The 20,855-nt window shown below is 36.0% G+C and overlaps 1 protein-coding gene across 2 annotated transcripts in view; it reads left to right on the forward strand.

The window, feature by feature from the left end:
* Positions 1 to 20,855, forward strand: part of LOC137398559 (kyphoscoliosis peptidase-like) — a 60,847-nt gene that overhangs the window by 23,162 nt on the left and 16,830 nt on the right. For both annotated transcript variants that reach the window (XM_068084687.1, XM_068084688.1), the window contains exons 4-8: positions 10,973 to 11,190; positions 12,258 to 12,325; positions 12,504 to 12,723; positions 16,756 to 16,832; positions 19,831 to 19,958. In XM_068084687.1, the coding sequence (XP_067940788.1) occupies positions 10,973 to 11,190; positions 12,258 to 12,325; positions 12,504 to 12,723; positions 16,756 to 16,832; positions 19,831 to 19,958 (711 nt within the window). The remainder of the gene's footprint in view (positions 1 to 10,972; positions 11,191 to 12,257; positions 12,326 to 12,503; positions 12,724 to 16,755; positions 16,833 to 19,830; positions 19,959 to 20,855) is intronic.

Consider the following 20,855-nt stretch of genomic DNA (forward strand, 5'->3'; position numbering starts at 1 on the left):
TTTGCGGCGTATATGGGAACCAGGCTTCAAGCTATTTGTAAAGATCTCCACCTTCTAATGATGTGCCTATCCACTGTCAATGGACCTTAATCGACTCAGTTATTCCATTCTCTCCTATACTTCAATCGGCCCAAAAATGGTCACAACTCTCTTACGATTGTCAGATATATATGATTGAAATTCAAATGCCTTTGGTAATAGCTCATGTTTTTGTTTGTTCAAACCCATGTCGGGCTTATGTTACGCTCCTCTATACCTATGTATCAACTGCTGTGTAAATGCATCCAACTTGTTTGTTGTTGAAAAGCGGTCTTAGCTGAAGGAAAAGCTAGGCTGTCTTATGGCTGTTAGGCTATAATTTTATCTAACCATAACCAGGCTATATCTTATCAGCTGTTACTGTAAAAATGGGGAATTTCCACAAATATAGGGATTCCATTCGTCATAGGATGTAAATAAATCTGTTGTCTCAGACAATTAAATTCCTTTGAGTCTAAGCATTTCATTGGTACCGTATATAAATTTCATTGGTATATAGATTCATATTATCTGTATGAGAGACAACAAATATGTTGACATGACAAATTTGGTATGGATTAGCATATTAAACAATAACTATTTCATCACCCCCTGTGGTTAGTTCTTATTAGGAGATGCAGTACTCCATAAAAGCTGGTTCACGCTATATCGTCGTCGTATTTTGGCGTTGATGCCACAATACTTCGGCCATCATCAATGATAACCATGTTCACACTATCACAAACCCATCCTCGTTTGCATCATGAAATACTCCGTAACATTTATCTTTTTAAATTTTCACGAAGAAACCTCTGTTTTCGCATGCGGGAATCAAAAATTAGTCCCGCACCGACTATCATAAACAGATACGAACAGATCCCGCTATCCCCGACCGTGAATTACCATCGCTGAAATGGTTTATATCTGAAAGGCGGTCGTCGATGCTCGACGAAGCATCGGGAAAGTTTGACAGTTGCAAACTTTTCTGCCGTGTCCGCATTGCTTCGTCGATGCCATCAATTCACGGTTCACATAACCAACGGCCAACACCGAAATGACAACACCATGATACGGTGATATAGTGTGAACCAGCCTTCAGCGCTGTCAGTAAGAAACATGTGTTCCTACTAACAAGCGATCATGCCATCCCTGAATAGGAATTTCCATTGCTCTAGGGATTCCATCCATCATTGCATCAGCGTGACTCAGTTGTGTAATACAGTCAATAGACAGCTTATCTGCCAAACCAGCCAACAATCAGTTATTTCTGTTGTCATGGTTACTATAGGCTTCTCAAAATTATATATTATACAATCAAGGGCTTCAAGCACTTACATGCCCTTGCAGTTGCAAGAGTTGTCCAAAGGGACCCACGTGGATAGGCTTGTTAGCACACAATATTTGAGTGAAGGCTGTTTACTTTTTTATAACTCTACTAGTGTAAAACAGAGATATCGGACTGTCTTTGTCTGACCGAACCGAAATAGAATGTCGAAGCTATTCCTACTCAAGATAATACTACTATTCACGTGAAAAGTATTAGCCTACCGATTCAGAAATCAAACTTTACGAAAAACCGAAAATAGAAGTACCCTAGGACACTTAAGTATTCGCGGCATCTAACTTTCGCGTTTTCGCGGAGTCATCATCACGCGAAAAATTCATGCGCGAAACTAAACTATCATAACGAACTAGCGAAAATTCGAAATTAAATAGCTATGTTCTACACAGGCCTGTATTCACTGGTTGCAAGTTGGGGGGCTAATGTTAGACGACTAGTTATGAACATCTGGGGTGTGGAGAAGGAGGGGGGGGGGTGCTGTAAGCTCCCAACAGGTTTCTCTTATGTAGGGCCTCAGCCGGGCCTCTCACGTGAAGTTTTAAAAGATTTTATTGGCAAGTATCAACATTTTTCTATTTTTTGAGATTTGCTTTGTTTTAGCTGATGTGACTGACAAAACGTTTTAAAATTAAAACAGGCAAAACTTGTATGCAGTTAAAAAGCTCAGAAAGAAGACATCTTTTTCTTTTAAGCGTTTTAACAAAGATCATTTTTGCCGATTTTATTTCAAGTTCATTAAGTAGGATATGGGCAAGCAGATGTTTGCTAAAACTTGATATTTTGCAAACCTTTATAAAAGTCGTTAACAAGAATATTTTGCCGCTGATGAAGATAATAATGACGCCTAAGAACTACTAAAAGTTGATGTTTGCATCTATGGCTTCGAATAAAGTGATATTCTACAGCGATAAAAACCTTTCTATAGCCGTTGGACTATGAAATTCCTAAAAAGTTGGGGCGTCTTAGCCGGCCAGCTGTCCAAGGGAATACGGCCCTGTAGTTCATTGATATCCACAACAAAATCGTGATATTAGAAATGCAGATAATTTTGTGTGTGATTGAGCTCATTGGGAAATTTCTAGTAAATTCGTTAATACACCGAATGAGCAGCATGGCAAAGCAAATTAAGATAACAAGTTTTTTTGGAAAAGCCAAGACAAACGAAGAAGATGATGATATCAGTTTAGTCACCGAATTTGTAACTGATGAGGATGAAAGTCTGGTAGGTGAAGTCATACAATTAAATAATACTTATTGTAGTGATGAATTTTACTGCCAACCAAAAACGATAACAACCCTCACCAGGTCCAACCATGTTATACAGTTCTGGTTGTGATGTTGGTTGTTATCTATTTTCTTTTTTATGAGACATGTACTGTATTTGATTTTTTTTATATTTGAAATATTGTGAACTCAAAACGTGCCATGGCCATCGATTGCTATAAATACTTGAGATCTAATATTGGTACCATATCGCTCACGACGGAAAGGACCGAGACGTCATTGATAGTCCAAGAAACAAATGGCAGCAAGCGATCACGTTGAATTATCGATTTCTGCCATACATTTATACCTGCGGGTTACGAATACAAACTAGTCGCAAATATAAAAACTTTTTTTACTAGAGTACCGGACCTGAGGAATCTAATTTGTTTGTTCCACTGTATTCATTTTCACATCACTATATTTTCGCACTCATCAAAGCTGCAAAATTAAGTTGCTGCGAAATTTTACTCTGTGTGCTACTCACGAAACTAAATACTAGCGAAATATAAGTGTCCTAGGGTATAACAGCAAATTTGAAATTGAAACGGCACATTCAAAATTGCAAAGAGATTTATATTCATATATAGGTTTATTGTTAGTGGTTATCAGTAGCTCGGCTTATCAGTAGTTGACTGCATCTTTTTCTATGTATGTTTAGTGTGTGATGGTAAGTTGCTAGATTTCATATCGCTGTCTTTGCTCAATTTATCTGACATGCTCATATGGCAGTTTTATTGTTTTTCCTAAATATTACTTTTAGCTATGATCACATTTGCAGGTTTCATCGAGCTGAAACTTACTGCAAATTACTATCACGCTTTTTTACCTATCACGACCATAACCTACCACATCTGTTTGGCCGAGACCTAGATGATTGATTTGTTTGATCAAGCCAGATATGTCACTGCTGCTTATGTGGTATAGTTAAGCAGTGTCTCCTAAATATTATTTTTAGGCTGGTACACACTGGTGTCAGAAATGGCTGTATTCGTATAATTAGAATGGCTGTCCAATGATGTGAATACAAATGGGTTTGCGATGATGTGAACGTGAATTTGATTTGTAGGATTACCGCAACACATCGGTATTGTCTGTGATACCATTGCTCACATTATCACTAAGTTACTAAAGGCATGGCGTTCTTATTATACAGATACAGTCCCCAAAATAATTTTCTCACGAAATTACACAAAAGTATTATTCAGACAACAATCTGTGATGTTATTTGCTCTTATTATTGCAACAATATTTTGCACTGTCAGATAAAAATGAACTTTCGCAAATTTTATCAGAAATTATTAGTATTTTTTTATCATTTGCGATTGTTTGTTATGTTTGAGGTGGTCTGATTACAAAGATTTTTCTAGATTAAAATTGATAAAACTTGATAGCGGTTAAAATGCTCAGAAGAGAAATTCGTGTGCAATGATGTCACTAGTTGTTATCGTTGCAATAGTTAATACTAGCTATTGCATCTAAATGGCAGCTTTACATGGATCTATTCTGTCAGTCTCTTTGCAACTATAGACATCATAATCAGACTTTTACTTGATCTGAGTGTTTTAATTGCGACCAAACTTTGTTGGTTTTAATTTTAAAACATCCTGGCAATCAGATCACCTCAAACATAAAAAACGATTCCGAATGATAGAAAAATATCGATACTTTCTGATGATATCTACTCAAATTTGTGTGAGTTCATCGTTAATCTCTAATGTGGACGGAAGATGCTGTCCACATCTCAAGGCTGCGTTTTAACATCACTGGATAAATTCGTGAGTAATTTTGCCTATGATCAAATTCTTAGCGTAAACAAGGCTGCATTTCCTTAAGCCTGGTTCCCATATACGTCGCAAAGCACCGACGACAGCACCGCAGGCTATTAGAGGTGAAATGGGAACGTACGCGCCGGGTACAGCCGGTAGTAGCCGGCGGCAACGCAACGATTTAGCGCTGTTCAAATTTTGCAAAAGGCCGCAGGTAAAACTTTCCCGAAATGCACTGTACGGTTAAAGGTCACCATTATAGGAACGGCGTGGCAGCGAACATTTTATTTGATTACGCAATTATGTTTAAGATATTATTAATGATGTGGCTTTTATGTGAACAGATACCGCTAGGCTCGCTGAGCCTAGTGTAGCAAGCGTTTTGCTGCGCGGTTTACCGCCGGAGTCACGCAATCCATATGGGAACCAGGCTTAAATCACCTGCACTTATACTCTTCAGTTGGATAGCCAATAGCATGCTTGTATATTTTCAATGCCAAGTGTTATACTGCTTTCACAATGACAAACCAAAACTTGCAAAACACATGCAAAGCTGTGATCTTGAGTGTCTAATCAGATAGCTCATTGCACATTTATATGGAAAACCAAAGTTCTAAGATTCTCAATTTAGCATGACGTCGCTTAGAGAGCCTGCTTTTTCACATTAAATAAGCCGTAGGTAAGGTTTGGAGCTTTGGCGGTGTGCTCTCATAGTCTTTCCTTTTAGCAACAGTTTTTAACATTGCAGAACACCGCTCTTAATATAGTAAAGGTTATTCTGCATTACCAATAGGTAGCTGATTAGTGCAGGTAAATTAATAAAGTCTCTGTTTCCTAAACTTAATGTCACGAGTTCGATACCAATACAAAGCAATCTTTTTTAAGGCTCTTTCCTAACCACAATTATTATTTTTTCAGTATGATTGTTTTAAAGGTTGACTTGCAACAAAATTCACATTACAGGTTATTTGATATGAAAAGATTCACCATGTCTTACTCTGTTGTGTTGTAGGTGCCAAATATGTGGAAATGTGATTACAAGCTGTTAAAAGCTCAAAAACGAAAAGCCGCCGTAGATTGGAATCTCTTTATTTATTTGACGTATTCATTACAGTTTGGTTATCGTCTTGTCACGTGATGTTCTCACGTGAATTGAAAGCTCAATATAAAACTTATTGTAGCACTAGTTTATGACAAACACTTCGGGTTTTACCGAAGACCCCGTATCAAATATAGATGCTCGCTACTTTACAGTTTTCTTTTGGATTGGACTAATCGTCAAGTCTTAATCTGATCATGTGACCCAATACTTTGAAAATAATTTTTGCAGCACTTTTCGATTATCACAGGTAACCAACAGGCTCGTCATGATTATCAGACAATGATATGTACTCATTCATGCTAAGGTTGAAAAGTTTAACGATTTTTTACGGTAAGTTGTAAGATATCAGTGCTAAAAGTGACAGCATTACAATGATGATAAAACAGGCGCGTAAGAACAATAGACATGGTTTTATTGAATGCGTGAAGTATATTTGTGAAAACATTTTGACGAATGAGATTGCATGAAAGTGTAAACAGAAACCATCCTCCTGTAACAAGTATGTCCTATTTGAGCCGTTTTGGAAAGCGAATCCAAACTACGGCGGTCTCGTGTGGCTGCGATTAACTGTTCGTTTTTTAGCTTTTAAGAGCTTGTAATCACATTCCCACATATTTTGCACTTACAACACAACAGAGTAAGACATGGTGAATCTTTTCATATGAAATAACTGTAATGTGAATTTTATTGCAAGTCAACCTTTAAGCAAGATTACAACATGATATGAGTTTGATAAGTAAATAAATAATTATTGAAATCTAAACTGTAATATTTGCTGCTGCTGTTAATGCAATACAAATAGGTGCTGTTTGCTATCCTGTGCCGTGTTCAGATGACGGCCTTTGTCTCTAGGTTGTGCATTCATTATGCATTCGAAGGAAGCATCTCGAACCACGTTCGTTCGTGTATTTGATTGGTTGGGCGATCGCCATCAGCTGAGTGAGTCTGCCTAGCATCAGCTCATTATTCATTGGCCGACAGCTCATCAACCGCTAGGGCTAATGAGGTTACTCATTGCCGCTCTCTGGGTTAGTTGATAAGACGCCGACTGGCTGGGATGAAGGCACACCGTAATCGGTAGGGCTCCAAGGACTGAAGCATTTTCTTTCAAGTTGACAGCTGCAGACTAGAGTTCACGTATACCTATTCATTTAAGTTGCAGGTAAGTGGTTCCATGTTCATTCTGTTAAACAATTGCTGTTCTGCAAATTATCATATTTGATATTGTCATCTTGAATAGATGCACTGATATTTAAATGAGTTTTTGATGGCGATTTGATGAATCGCTTTATTTATGAAGCTGCCATTAGAGAGCTAAAATGAGCAATGAAACGTGGTTGTATTGCAAATCATTTTTAAGCATTCTCTGATGGATTCTAACAGACAAGTGTTCAGTGAACGAAGTATTAGCAAGTATATCTAATACCAGCGTTTCATGACGGCTTTTTACTTCATGGTCATGGTTAAATATCATTTCAAATATTTTTATTTCAAAGACTGGTTATTATGTTGCACGTAGTTAGCTAGTAAATGATTAAAAGTTTTAGTCATGGAATTATATTGTGTCAGGAAGGAGTGGTACCACCATCTGTATGACATCAATCTATCTCTAATCAATTAGATGACTATTAATGTAGTGTTCATTTAATCTATCAAAGCAATTTACACAAATTTGTTCTTTTGCAGGTAAAAGATTTACCATGGTTGACTACGATTCGTGTGCCAAAGTTCTGCGTATTACAAAGTTTGTGAACAACCATGGTTGTCTTACAGCCAAACTTTGCTGCTGGTGGATTGTTTTTATATATGTTCTTCAAGGAGCTATGTCATTTGTTGACATCACATTCAGTGGTATTGGACTTACGGCATTCAGACAACATGTAATAATTGATGGAGACGCTCCTGCACCTGCCAATCCTTTGATTAACACATGGATTGCCGGTTATGTGTTGTCCATTGGTGTTGCTATCAGCAACTTTTCGCTTGCCATTCACGTGATCCGACAACTCCGCCGTAGCTCCTCAAATGCAGGCGGTGCTATCCACGTTTGGACAGTGGTAAACTACGTTCTTCAATTTCTCATCGAGGATGGCATGATCTCGCTGATGCGAATATTTCTTGCTTTCTATTTGGAAGCAGCGGAAGTCCAATTACAGTCAGAGAAGGAGAGATTGTCCAGCATAATTAACTTTGTGGTGTCGTCCGTTCAACTTCTTGTGATTATTGGAGCAATGGCTATCAAATTATGCCATTACAGACACTGCTGTACACGAGTATTGTGCTACAACATCTTCTGCCTTTTCACAGGATGTTTTGCATTTTGTACATCCTTACTGTCTATGCTAATTTCACTTTCAATGGTTCCCATTTATCAAGATGAACCATCAGATTTTATTTTCAATGTCTGCATGCTTTTTGGCTCAATTTGCAGTCTGTTTTTCATTTTACTAATATTTTGTACTTGTATTGGAAGGTGTTGTTGCTACGACTCAGGCCGTACAAAGACTTATGAATGAGTTTGTTTTTCTACTAATTGAAAAGCTTTATTTGCTATGACCGTTGTACTCAAAGCCTGTGGGCTCATTTCCGCTCTGAACAACTTGAGCTAAGTAAGAGAGTATAGACTTAGGACAGCAGATAATTCTACCCTTGTTCAGTCAAACTAATAATAATATTTAGCTACAGGAGGCATTGCTTCATTTTACTTTTGGCAGCCATCTTAGTAGCTTGTGTGTCTTCAGTCTCATATCTGTTATTATATTATGCACTTACACATTGCTTTGTTATTTGTTTTTAGAAATATACTCCCATTTTACCCAAAATAAAACATGAAAAAGTGTATTACTTACTATTGGCTACAACTGAACTTAGTGTTTGTAACCTCTTGGCATCCATTGGGTTGTGCACTGTAGTTATGGTTGTCTGAGTACAAGATTAAATATTTAAAGCTGTTTTAGTATTTTGAATCCTACTAACAACTAAACTTTCAGCTCATTATAGTTCTTGTGGTCACCTCCTGGGGTCTACTCAATACTTTCACATATATATTAAACCAATGATGGGCGAGGCTGTAGTGGACCAATATCGTGGCTGAACAAAACTTTAACGATTCCTTGATGCTTCAAAAATCAGGTTCATCTATTCTCTAGCCGGTTTATCCCCGACAATTTAAATTTTTTCGGTGAATTCTGCTAAATCTTTCAGACATACTATTTCTCCAAAGCTTTGATGAATTATTTAAAACAGTATCTGCCAGCCAACATTCCAAAAAGTTGAAAATAGGATACTGTAAGCGAAAGCAATTACTGCACTAATAAGCTTGAGGTCTGCGTTGTCATTACTACCAGGTGCTGGGCTAATCGATTCCCCGATTGAAGTGCATTCCCCGATTGAAGTGCGCCACCTGAGGAAAACATTTTTACAGCAGATAAAATCATTGCAATTACAGCTTGATTTAACTGTTTGGTGATGATTTTGAAATTAGATGATTTAAAAGGCGTCAACATTTAAAGAAATAACACCAATGGTATAATGGCGAATTACCTGACCCTTTACAATTTTCAGAGAGTGATACTGGAACTATAACGCATAGATCTTATAATACGCTCATTTCAAGGCCTCATTTTCAGAGAGTGATCTACGCAGGCGGGCATTCACGAAATAAATGTTTCTAATTATTACGAGCACAAAACAGTTTCTTTTTAAATTAAAATATACAAATAAATCTTGGCAAAAATTTACGAGTTTTTTTACATAATAATATTGTTATGTTCAAAGGACAAACATCTTTTTTCATAACAAAGACTGTTGACTTAACATTGCAAGTTCGCAGTATCGAATCTTTTAGTGATTTTTGGAAATAGCGAAGCTTTAATCGCAGTTACATTTAACCAATTGACAATCGATCCATACTGGTTTTCAGGCAAAAATTAGAGAATTAGTAAATGTTAAAAACTCTTGTCTATTCTCAAGGGTGAAAAACATTTTGCGATTATATCGTTTGTTCGATCTTCAATGTATGGATGATAAAATTTAGTTTCTTATGGTTTATAAGTGTGTTAAGAAACTGCAACATCGGTTTCAATCAGTTAGAAGAAGGAACTTATTTAATATTCACTGAAACAAAACGGTTGTAATACAATAAACAGAAATTTCCGCACATTAGTTGCTGTCACAGGAATTGTGTAACACTTGTTGTTATTTTTATAAGTTTATACTGCTTAAAAACTTGGCATAACAACCCGGTATATATCGACATACCGGTAGAAGGTTGCGTCTCTTTGCGTTCTAACATACATGTAAATACACGTTCTATCTCTTTTTGTGGCTGACTTTACTATTGAGTGTGAGGTGTGTTTGAGGACCCCATACCACCGATTAAACCGCCTTCTGGTAACTAGGCTATTAGGTCATTCAGCCTTAGTACATGGTGGCTGTCTGCTCTATGTGCAATCATCTAGGTAGGCAGCCATACTGTCTGGAATGAATACCTGATGAGAGCAGATTTAAAGCTGCTTGAAATGACTTTGTAGTGATTAACTAGCAGCTAAGTCCTCCTTATATTTTATACTAGGGGAATGTCCTGCGTTGCACGGGTATTAAAACAGTTTTTGCACAGAAAACTTTCTTTTAATCAACATATTCAACATCAACATTTACCATTCTAACTTTTAAATCGAGGTGTTTGTTTATTTCTGTGTACTGTGTTTAAACCAGTCTGCAGCAGATTTTTAATGACTTAAACATTACAGCGCAGAATACAGACAAACTTGAGATTTATATAAATAGATTACGATATACATGCACCAACAGTATTGCGAGTGTGACCAGCAACCAGCCGTCTAAAACATTCCCCTTAACCAACTTTAGATGGAAATTCAACAGCGAGGAATTCCCCAAGTTTTTGTGTGAGAACGATACTAAGCTAACATAATGGCAGAACTGATAACTGCTTTATCAAATGAAGTGCATTGATTAGTTTACTGCCATGCCTTGACATGAGTGATATAATAAACTGATATGGTTGAAAATACAGCGCACCAATATTGCATCATACAAATCAATGGCCTAAGAAAGTATACTGACCAGATTGTTAAAAAGCTATGATATTGAAAGATGAAAGCGAAGTTTACAAACAAATTAATTTTTGTTGCGCACTGAAATATATATATACCATAAAACCTTTATTTGTGGTGTAGTGGCTAGCACGCCGGTCTGGGAAACGGAGTACCTGAGTTCAATTCCTGTATGAAGCAATTTTCTCATATCACTCTTACGAGGCTTTAGACGAACGGACGCACACAGTTCTTATTATAGTCTCAATTATTTTCATTTTTGGGGAAGGTTAGACCACTCTGTAAATCAATGATGGCTTGACACAATGAACTTCAACGTTACTCTGTAAAACAAATGTTGTTTTCATGAGGCACATTTCCACATGTCAACACATGTCAACGGGTATCATTCAATGCTTCGTAGGTGGATGACAACTTACTGACCTCATCCCTGGAAACTCTTGTCGATTCACTGACTTTCGGCTGCGAAACGGAACCAGAAAAGGTGCTCACCTTCTACCGGTGGATAAAAAATGTGGAGACATCGATACCGTCAGCCAATGACAGCCATGCTGCTTATTATTTCGCCAAACTAGCAAAGGAGCCGATCGCTTTGCTTGAACTCTTTCAAAAACTGTGCAAGTGGGTTGGTTGAATGATTTAAATTTTGTAACATATAAAGAATCTTCTGGCAAACCAGAGGACTGTCACCAAATTCATGACTAAAAAGCTTTGCCTACTAAAGGTTAAAAATCAATAACATTTTAGCCTGTGAGCCTGAAACCTCGAAAATAAGCTGTCATATAGGTTGTAGTGGAGTTGCACATGATTAGTTTTGTCTGTAAAAATTGACCGATATGGTCATCAATGGCCATCTAATCGGAATTATAACAAATAATAACGTAACAATTATTATATATTATATTTGTTATAATAATTATAGCAGATAATGTTATAAAATCATACTCTTTTCACGTGTGGTGTGTATTTTTAAAATAATGGAGCGAAATTGCATAATTACATTCATTGACCATACTGAACACACCTACGTATATTATAGAGAAAGTAACTCCCTTATTAATAATAGGGGAGTTACTTTTTCTATATAATACTTTTTCCCTATAATAGGGGTGTTACTTTCTCATGGTGAAATAACTCATTTTAATACAATAAAGAGATCTTCATCTTTGTGTTCCTCATCCTATTAATTCTCTCAGCTATAAACTATTTTATAATTGACGGTATATCATTTTCTCTAAGGTTTTCTGAGAAAATTTCAAACTTTAGCGAGACCTAAATTTCTAGCTCAAAAAAGTCTCTTTACTTTATTCAAATTCAGTCTTTTAAATTTAAATCTATTTTAAATTTCAATTTCACATATTGACAATTTTTAAACTGAAATGTGGAGGTGAGTTGTAACAGCATTACAAACAATATATATCGAAATGGTTGAGCCGATTAAAGTCCGAGTTTTTATTGCATGATCTAAAGAGTACGCTCATCTTTAGCCACATAGAGTGGACAACTCTAAAAATAATGAGTAAAATTGCTAACTTATATCAAATAGTGGAAATGTTTACCTGAAGTCACTTCAATATGTTACTTTGATCTTAGAGATATAACATCCTGAGAGTGTTTCTTTGTTCAACTATATCTAGATTTTTCTGAATTAGCCTGTGATCTTACATTAATATACTTCATGTTTACAGGGTGTGCAGTATTGAGTGTGAAATACTAAGAGGGCATGCCAAAGGAGCCTCTTTTGCCAAGAGTCTTGGTGAGTTGAGCTCTTTTCATGCGGTATCACGCCAGATTTTAAATTAAGTGTTGGACAATAAATGGTTGATGCCCCTCAAGTTTATACTGTCTAGATATTGAATTGATCGATTGATTTGGATTGTTTGTATTGATGAGTTGATTGTATCGGTGCTGCCTAAGTTCATCCTGTCTTTCAGGTGATCCGTCGTACAAGTTCAAGGAACCGAACCATCACTGGTTGGCTGTTGCTATGGAGCAGCGCTGGCATTTCATCGATCTGACCTGGTGTGTCCAGCAGGCGACAGATTTCTACTTCCTGTGTGAACCAGCCATCTTTGTCTACAACCACTTGCCAGTTGACCCCAAATGGCAGTTGCTTGTCAGACCTGTCGCTAGGAGAGAGTTTCCTGACATGGCGTATGTGTTTTGATTTTTTTATTCTTGATTTATTTCCATCAACATTAGTAGTTGAACAAAAAAAGCTGGAAGAGTGATGAAGGCCATTATACACATTAGCATAGCAAGTCATGGCGTCGGGCTTGTCCGTCATCGTGTAATCAAGATCAATTTTTATGAACAATAAGGTTTTGTTCACTTGTTAAAAGATGTAATTTAAGTTTTTTCTTTAAACTGGCCACCTTTTTATGTTTTTCATAGTATTAAGGAGTTGATTCCAAAAAATGGCCTGGTTGTAATCAATCCACCCTGCGATTACCTTTACGGAAGAAGATTGTGGGAGATTTAGACAGAAGTTTGAGAATCGAGTTTGATATATTGTGCGAGGGATATAATTAAAATAAAATTCATGAAGGGGTATAAGTATAATGCTGTATGAATATAGTGAGCTGATAGGTAGTATGGATGATGACTTGAAAAGAGATTTGGTGTGGGTGAAGCAGGGTTTTTTTTATGGTTCTTATCATGCGAATTTGAAGTGTTATCAAATTCATAAGATGGGTGGGAGGTGTGTTGCCCCATGCCTCAATGCAATATAAAAGTTTGGAATCAACCGTAGAATTGTATAATAAAAGCAGAGGTTTGCGGGATAAATATTCAGATGTGCTGTAGAGTAAACCTGATAAGGGTCTCAGTTGTTTTAGTAAATATTTGATGTTTTTTCCAAGTGAGACTAGAATCAATGAAAACACCTAAGAGTTTAGTGTGATCTGTCTGACAAATTGGTTTGTTGAAAATAAAAAATAGTTGAGTGTTAGCTAAATGAAATTTTTTTTCTAGTAATATGAAATTAGTCTTATCAACATTTATAGTGAGTTCGTTAGAAGTGCCCCAGTTTGGAATAGCAAGAAGTTCATTATTTAAACAATCTACAGTGGTGATACAAATGGGTCGCGGTCACAGAAACCATGGTTAAGTCGCAAATCACGAAGTTGAGTTATCTGACTTTAAAGTTGCACTAACTGAATTCATAATATTGGTGACGATTTTTGTAACACGTGCATTTGGACTAATCAAAGAGGGATCTTTCCAAATCTGAAGTCAGTTTAGATAATAAATGTCTTTAAACTTCAGAAAAAAAACCTTAAAACCGTTGCTATGCTAAACAGGAAGTACTGAAAAATGGAGTCCGATAAATATAATCGTTTCGTTTTTGCCGATTTTAAAGATAACTTTGACATTTTGGACACTTATATGAGTACTTTGGTATTCCAACTGATGTCAAAAGCAGTGAAAGTAAAGGGAATTACGATGCTATTTTCCTAACGATTCTTCAAGATTATTACAATATTTAATTTGTAAGAATAATTATTCGATTTTATAAAAATATTATCAGATTTAATTATAAGAATAATTATTCGAATTTACAAGATCAAAGCATATAGTGACCGATGGTGTGCAATATGTTTCTGTTGTTATTTTTCTAAAGATTTTGTTGATGATTTGGCTGTGCCCAATATCGTGATACTACCAAGCCGTTTTTCAAATCTGCAAAATTAAGTAATGCATTTTCTAATAAATATACAGTTATTTCTATGACAACCAGCTAAAATCTGTTTAGATTTTTAAACTCAGCATAATTTTTTGATAAAAATACAGAAATCTAGATAAATATCACAACTTCTTGATATTGGTTGCTATGACGATTTGAAATGTAAACAAAATTGTGCATTGGTTTTTGTTTCTCAAACTTTAACGCCAGTTTTCTCGGAACTATGTTTTCGCACTAATGGTAAACGTGCATTCAGTTTTTTGACCATAAAATCTGCTGTAATTTAGCTAGAATCAAAACTTTTTTGCAAAATAACTGAGAATTTTCTCCTTCTGCTAATTTAGATTACTCTGAATCTCATAATTCCGACTTGACCATGGTGTCTGTGATCATGACACAAATTATGGAACCGCCTTTGTGTTTTAGTGGATAATGCGCTATAACGGCTCTCATATTCGCTGGGTTTGGTCTGGATATAGAAAATTATATATCATTAGAAAGGAAGTTTTATCAGCTGTCACATTCTCTAATTTTTCTTTGCATCCAAAAACAATTCCATTTCTAAAGCAGTTGAAGGTGCAACTAGTCAGGGTGTCCTATAACTAGTCACTCTATCTCATATATAGTAGTCTAATGAATGCGGTGTAAAATTCCTAAAAATTTTAATCGAGTAAATTTAACAAACATTTAAGACAATACTAGCATTGAGTGAGACATTGTGCATTACATAATGTAACCCATGTAATATTTAAAAGCCCTTCTGCTCTGAGTAAAAGCCATACTAGTAAGTTCACCATTATGCCTCAATATCTCACAAAAGAAAAGCGTGCTGTAATAATTCACCTTCATCAGCAGAGTGAAATTGTAAGAAAGCTTGATTGCTCCAAGAAAGGTGTATTTACAACAATCGGCAGATGAAAGGAAACTGGTTATGTTGAAAATACGACTGGTAGAGGAAGGAAAAAGTTAGCAACAGATCGAGTAACCAGATGCCTAGTAAGACTTTCCTTGGCTGATAAACATCTAACCAGTCCTCAACTCACCAGAAATATGAAAGAATCAACAGGTTCAGAGTTAGCATCATCAACTTTTCACAAATCATTAAGAGATAATGGCATACAAGGCTGTAAAGCTTATAGAAAACCTCTGTTATCATCTCGGCAAAAAGGCTTGTCTCCAATGGGCACAGGGTCATGCTAATTGATCACCCGAAGAATGGAGAGCCATAGTATTTAATAATGAGAGCACATTTACTGCACAAAACCACTCTGGCAACAGATGTAAGAAGTTGAAGAGTTTAAACCAGAATATAATAGTTATTATAGTTTAGTTAGTTCATAAATTATAGTTAGTATCATAAAGCTCTTCACTTGCATCACAATCATTTATGACCTACGAATGAGTCGTATCGATTTTTTTCGCAATATCGTTCTGATAAAATTGGTTATTTATAATGAGGGAAGTGGATAAGGATATTTGAAAACTGTTACAAATAGAAGTGAAATTTTTGGTCTAACATCCTGTGCAAGAATTAATTTGATTGGTATACGTTGTTACTTAGAAAAAGCTTTTGTGAACAGATCCATGTGAAGGCCAGTATTCCGGTCTTTAGGGTTTCTGACCTGCAAACCTGCGTACATGAAATACCGGCCGTTACGGTTTAAAGGGTTAAACTGTGTTCTAAACATTGTACTTATTTTGCGGAGCAAGTCACGTTTTTATAAATGTATTATATATATAGTGTATATATGTATTTTAAATTTTTTTAAACATTTTTGGAATCTTTTTTGCTTCCAATTTTTTTAACAAATATTTCTTAACCGCAAAATGCTGAAACCGCGAAATGTGAGCCGTGAAGTATCGAGTGATTACTGTATAATGTAGAGTTCTTAACCAAAACTCCAATGGTTGGTCTAGTTTTATGTACTGATTGAAGAATCTGTTTTTCTCTTGGATGTCTAAACTGTTAGTGTGTTAGTCAATCACTACTGCAGAGTTATAGTTCATCTTCAGCTGTCAGAAGGATATTTTCTGTCACTACCAGGGTTGACCTTTGTTGACCCTTGTTCAACTGTAAAAAAGTTATATTTCGTAAGTAAGACATACTAGAGGTTGTATAGACAGTTTCTGAATGGTCATTTTTTGTTAAAAATGTGTGAAATAGTATTCAAAAATGTCAATTTTGTTATTTAATTTGTTGAAAATTGCTAAAGTTCACAGTTAAGAAATGGCAACGCTTTGATTTGTAATGACTGGTAAAAGATATTTCTGAAAGACATATTCCAAGCCTTTTTACTACATATGAAACAAGCCTTCCAATTAGTCATGATAGCTTGCAAATATTACCGGCTTTATTTGCTGGCAGTTTTCTGCTCTCTCTTATTTTAACACTGAAAATAAAATTTCATTCATGGTTGTTATGTTAAAAAAACCATCTTGTTCTTATGTCTCTAGTTGTTGAGTTCATAACATTGTGGTGATTGTTATTCTCTCATTCCCAGGTTCCTGCACAAGTCTTTCTATCACCATGAGCTGGAGTTGCAGAGCCACCAAAATTGCACCATTAAGTCTGCGACAGGTTTGTCCTTTTCTTCATATCTTCTTGTAATATCTATTATAGTGTAGAACAATAAAATACAATATTTACATGAATAAATCTCAAAGTCCGTTGTTCGGTGTGTCCAGCTACAGCTATTAAAATCTAGGAATGCTAGATCCACTTCATGCTGGATTTGATCTCGGAACCTCCTGTTCACCAGGCGATAACCTAACTAATTAAGCTACGGGAGATGCAAAATATAATACACATAGGACTCTGAATTACGCAACGTCTCTAAAGCTTGCTCTCATGGCTCAAGTTTAAAGGTTGACTTGCAACAAAATTCACATTACAGTTATTTGGTATCGAAAGATTCACCATGTTTTACTCTGTTGTGTTGTAAGTGTCAAATATGTGGAAATGTGATTACAAGCTCTTAAAAGCTCAAAAATGAAAAGCCGCCGTAGATTGGAATCTCTTTATTTCGATGACGTTACCACGAAATTTGGTTATCGTCTTGTCACGTATGTTCTCTCGTGAATTGAAATGCCAATACAAAGTTCAATATAAAACATGTCGTAGTACTAGTTTATGACAAACACTTCGGGTTTTACTGAAGACCCCGTATCAAATATAGATGCTCGCTACTTAACAGTTTTGTTTTGGTTTGGTCTAATTGGCAAATCGTGATCTGATCATGTGACCCAATACTTCGCAAATAATTTCTACAGCACTTTTCGATTATCACAAGTGACCGACAGGCTCATCATGATTATCAGACAATGATATGTACTCCTTCAAGCTAAGGATAGAAAATTAAACGGATTTTTACGGTAAGTTATAGGATATCACTGCTAAAAGTGACAGCATTACGATGACGATAAAACAGACGCGTAAGAACAATAGACAAAGTTTTATTAATTGTGTGAAGTATATTTGTAAAAATATTTCGATGAATAAGGTTGCAAGAAAGTGTAAACAGAAACCATCTCTCAAAGCCACATCACATTTGAGCCGTTTGGAAAGGGAATCCAAACTACAGCGGTCTCATGTGGCTGCGATTTTCTGTTCGTTTTTGAGCTTTTAAGAGCTTGTAATCACCTTTCGACATATTTTGCACATACAACACAACAGAGTAAGACACGATTAATCTTTTCATATCAAATAACGGTAATGTGAATTTTGTTGCAAGTCAACCTTTAACAATACTGATTGTAGCTTATTCAAATTAACCATTGGTAATGTGCCAGGCTAATGGCAAGTGGCAGGCAACTACATAACCTGCCACTGTTTATAAGCAGTTTTTAATACCAGTGCAACGCCGGGAACTTGGCTACTTTAATATAAAACGCTATCATCAACAGAATGCATGTTGATAACTATTTCATAACATAGTTTTAATCAAATTTATGCAGCAGAAACTATAATTGAATAAGGGGCTATTTTAGATGAAGGTAGCCAAGAACAAGGCTTTTTTGACAGTTTGCTGTAAAATTAGAAATTTGCAAAAGCATATTGACCGTAGAAAGCAGGTGCTCCTGCAGCAACATATACCGTACTTTTCGGACTATTAGCCGCTACTTTTTTCTGAAGATTTGAGCCATGCGGCTTATATAAGGGTGCGGCTGTTCTGTGACTTTTTCTTTCATCGCTAGGGCGCATTAACCGGATCTCCGGTTAGTGCGCCTCTAGCGGTGAAAGAAAATACGAAACAATGCCTAACGGTACTGTTCCGTTAGGCACTAGGTTAAAAAGTGTCGGTTAATACGAAACAGTGTCATTAGGCACTGTTCCATTTTAAACAGCAAAGTTGCTGCTGCGTTACAAAGCACCGTTCTGAGTTCTGTGGCCTATACAAAGGTGCAGCTTATGTATTATTTTATTATCGTTTTTGGAAAATAAAGCATATGCGGCTGATATAGGACTGACTAGTAATGTGTGACTTGCCATCATTCAATCGGATTTATTACAGGGTAATAGTTGCTTTATGATTTGCATATACCCTACTCCTTTTACAAATTACTTGAAGGCAAAAAGTTGATTAAATAGTGAATTAAATGTTGCTATTGGTCAGTTGGCTGCAAGTAGTCATTGCTATTGGTCAGTTGGCTGCAAGTAATCATTACTATTGGTCAGTTGGCTGCAAGTAATCATATCAATTGAGCACATACGCATTATGAGTAAATATTTTAAGCACATTCAGTGTGACATGTTTCACTAAAGGCATTCATAAAATGGTCTGGTATAACGCTAAATGTTTGTGGTCATATTCATCGCTCTCCTCGCCAAATTTAAATATAATTGCCGTTGAGTCGTACTTATTGTGGTAGCAAAGGCAGAGCTACTGGTAGAACTGATCATGACAACTAACCATTTGCTAGAAAACTCAAGAAAGTGTGTTTATATCTTTTAGTACGTCAGCAGTCCCGTGCATTGTGTGATATTCTCAGGTGTAATAAATATGTGCCCAATTATTCTTAGATGTGATAGGTTTGGCCATTTTGGAATATGAATATCTTTGTTCAATTCTTGCACTGTACAATCTTTTTTCTTAATGCATTTAGTGTGGCTTAATGTTACGTATAAGATTATCATGTGTAACAATTATGTACATAATTATTCAGCATGTAGCAAGGTGGTTGCGTGGTACAATTGGTACCATGCCTGACTGTTAAGCGGAGTATCCAATGTCGATTCCCATGCAATGCAGTTTTTCTCTAACCTTGGCGGGGCTTCTGATGGATGGACATATGCTTGGACACTGCTCTTTCTATAGTAGATTCCAGATTAAGTTGATAAATTTATTATCACTGGTGGTCTGTAAATGCATGAACTGTAAACTTTCTATTCCAGCATCTCCCTCAATGTGCTTATAATATTCAACTCAAATACATGTACCTCCAAACCTTTTTATTATATTCTACAGTGAAGATAACTCCAATAGTCACTAAAACAATACATCTTTTTGCAAGCTTCCACAAAATAAATGGAGGTTTGTTTTTGGTTGTATGACTTGCTTGATTTCTGTTGTACTCAGGTGAAGAGGTGATACGTATTGGCTACAAAGAGGAAATGATATGGAGCTACAGAATAATTTGTGAAAAAAGTGGAACAATTGTGACAAGCTTAGCAGGTGTTCCATTGGATCGTTGTGTTATGATTGAGGTACTCTATCGTTGTAATGTCCCATCATCTAGACTAATTATAAAATATAAGCCTGCATTGTATTTGTCTAGGCGATATTAAAGTAACTTTGAGTGATTATTAGTTGGAAATGTTTGTTACGCCTTCCTTAATGCACTGGGACATCATTATATATTCGGTAAAACCTAATATTTGAAAAGGGCATATAAAAATGCCATAATTTTGAACCACACGGTCTATAAAAATATTTGGGTACTAAATTATTCAGCATAAAATCTTACATCAGCTGATACCATAAAAATGCCACAAATGTGTTACAGAATGAGCTCGGATACTTTTGCCGCCAATTTTGCTATGTCCATGAGCATGTTCGAAGCGGATGATTTATCAATCTTATTACAGCTTGTGGCATTACTACTACCAAAATAAAAAAACTAATTTTCAGTAGTAATCTTGGTCAATAATTTCACCCAAAGTCCAAAGAACTAAATTTAGTGAAACTTTTGTAGATGTAATACGTCTGACGCGACTGGTCATTGCTAAGAAAAAATTGTGATAAAAAATAATTTTCTTTGCAAATTGAAACTACGATCAAAATGGGTTGTAAATATATTTTCTATTGGCTAAATACATGCAGATAATTATTTCCTTTCATTTAAACACAGACATGATAGGCTAATTAATTACTACTCACCAATCAGAAAGGCTAATTAATTACTACTCACCAATCAGAAAGGCTAATTAATTACTACTCACCAATCAGAAAGGCTAATTAATTACTACTCACCAATCAGAATATGTTTTCTATGAAGCCTAGTAGAGCCTCTTGTAGCCCTTGGCCATATGCAAACATTTTGCCAAGCTGTACTGTGAGACTCGTAGTAGCAAAAGAGTTAGGAGTGGTTTTGTTGAGTCTGC

Source organism: Watersipora subatra, chromosome 6, assembly GCF_963576615.1.
Source record: "Watersipora subatra chromosome 6, tzWatSuba1.1, whole genome shotgun sequence".
Classification (NCBI taxonomy): Eukaryota; Metazoa; Bryozoa; class Gymnolaemata; order Cheilostomatida; family Watersiporidae; genus Watersipora; species Watersipora subatra.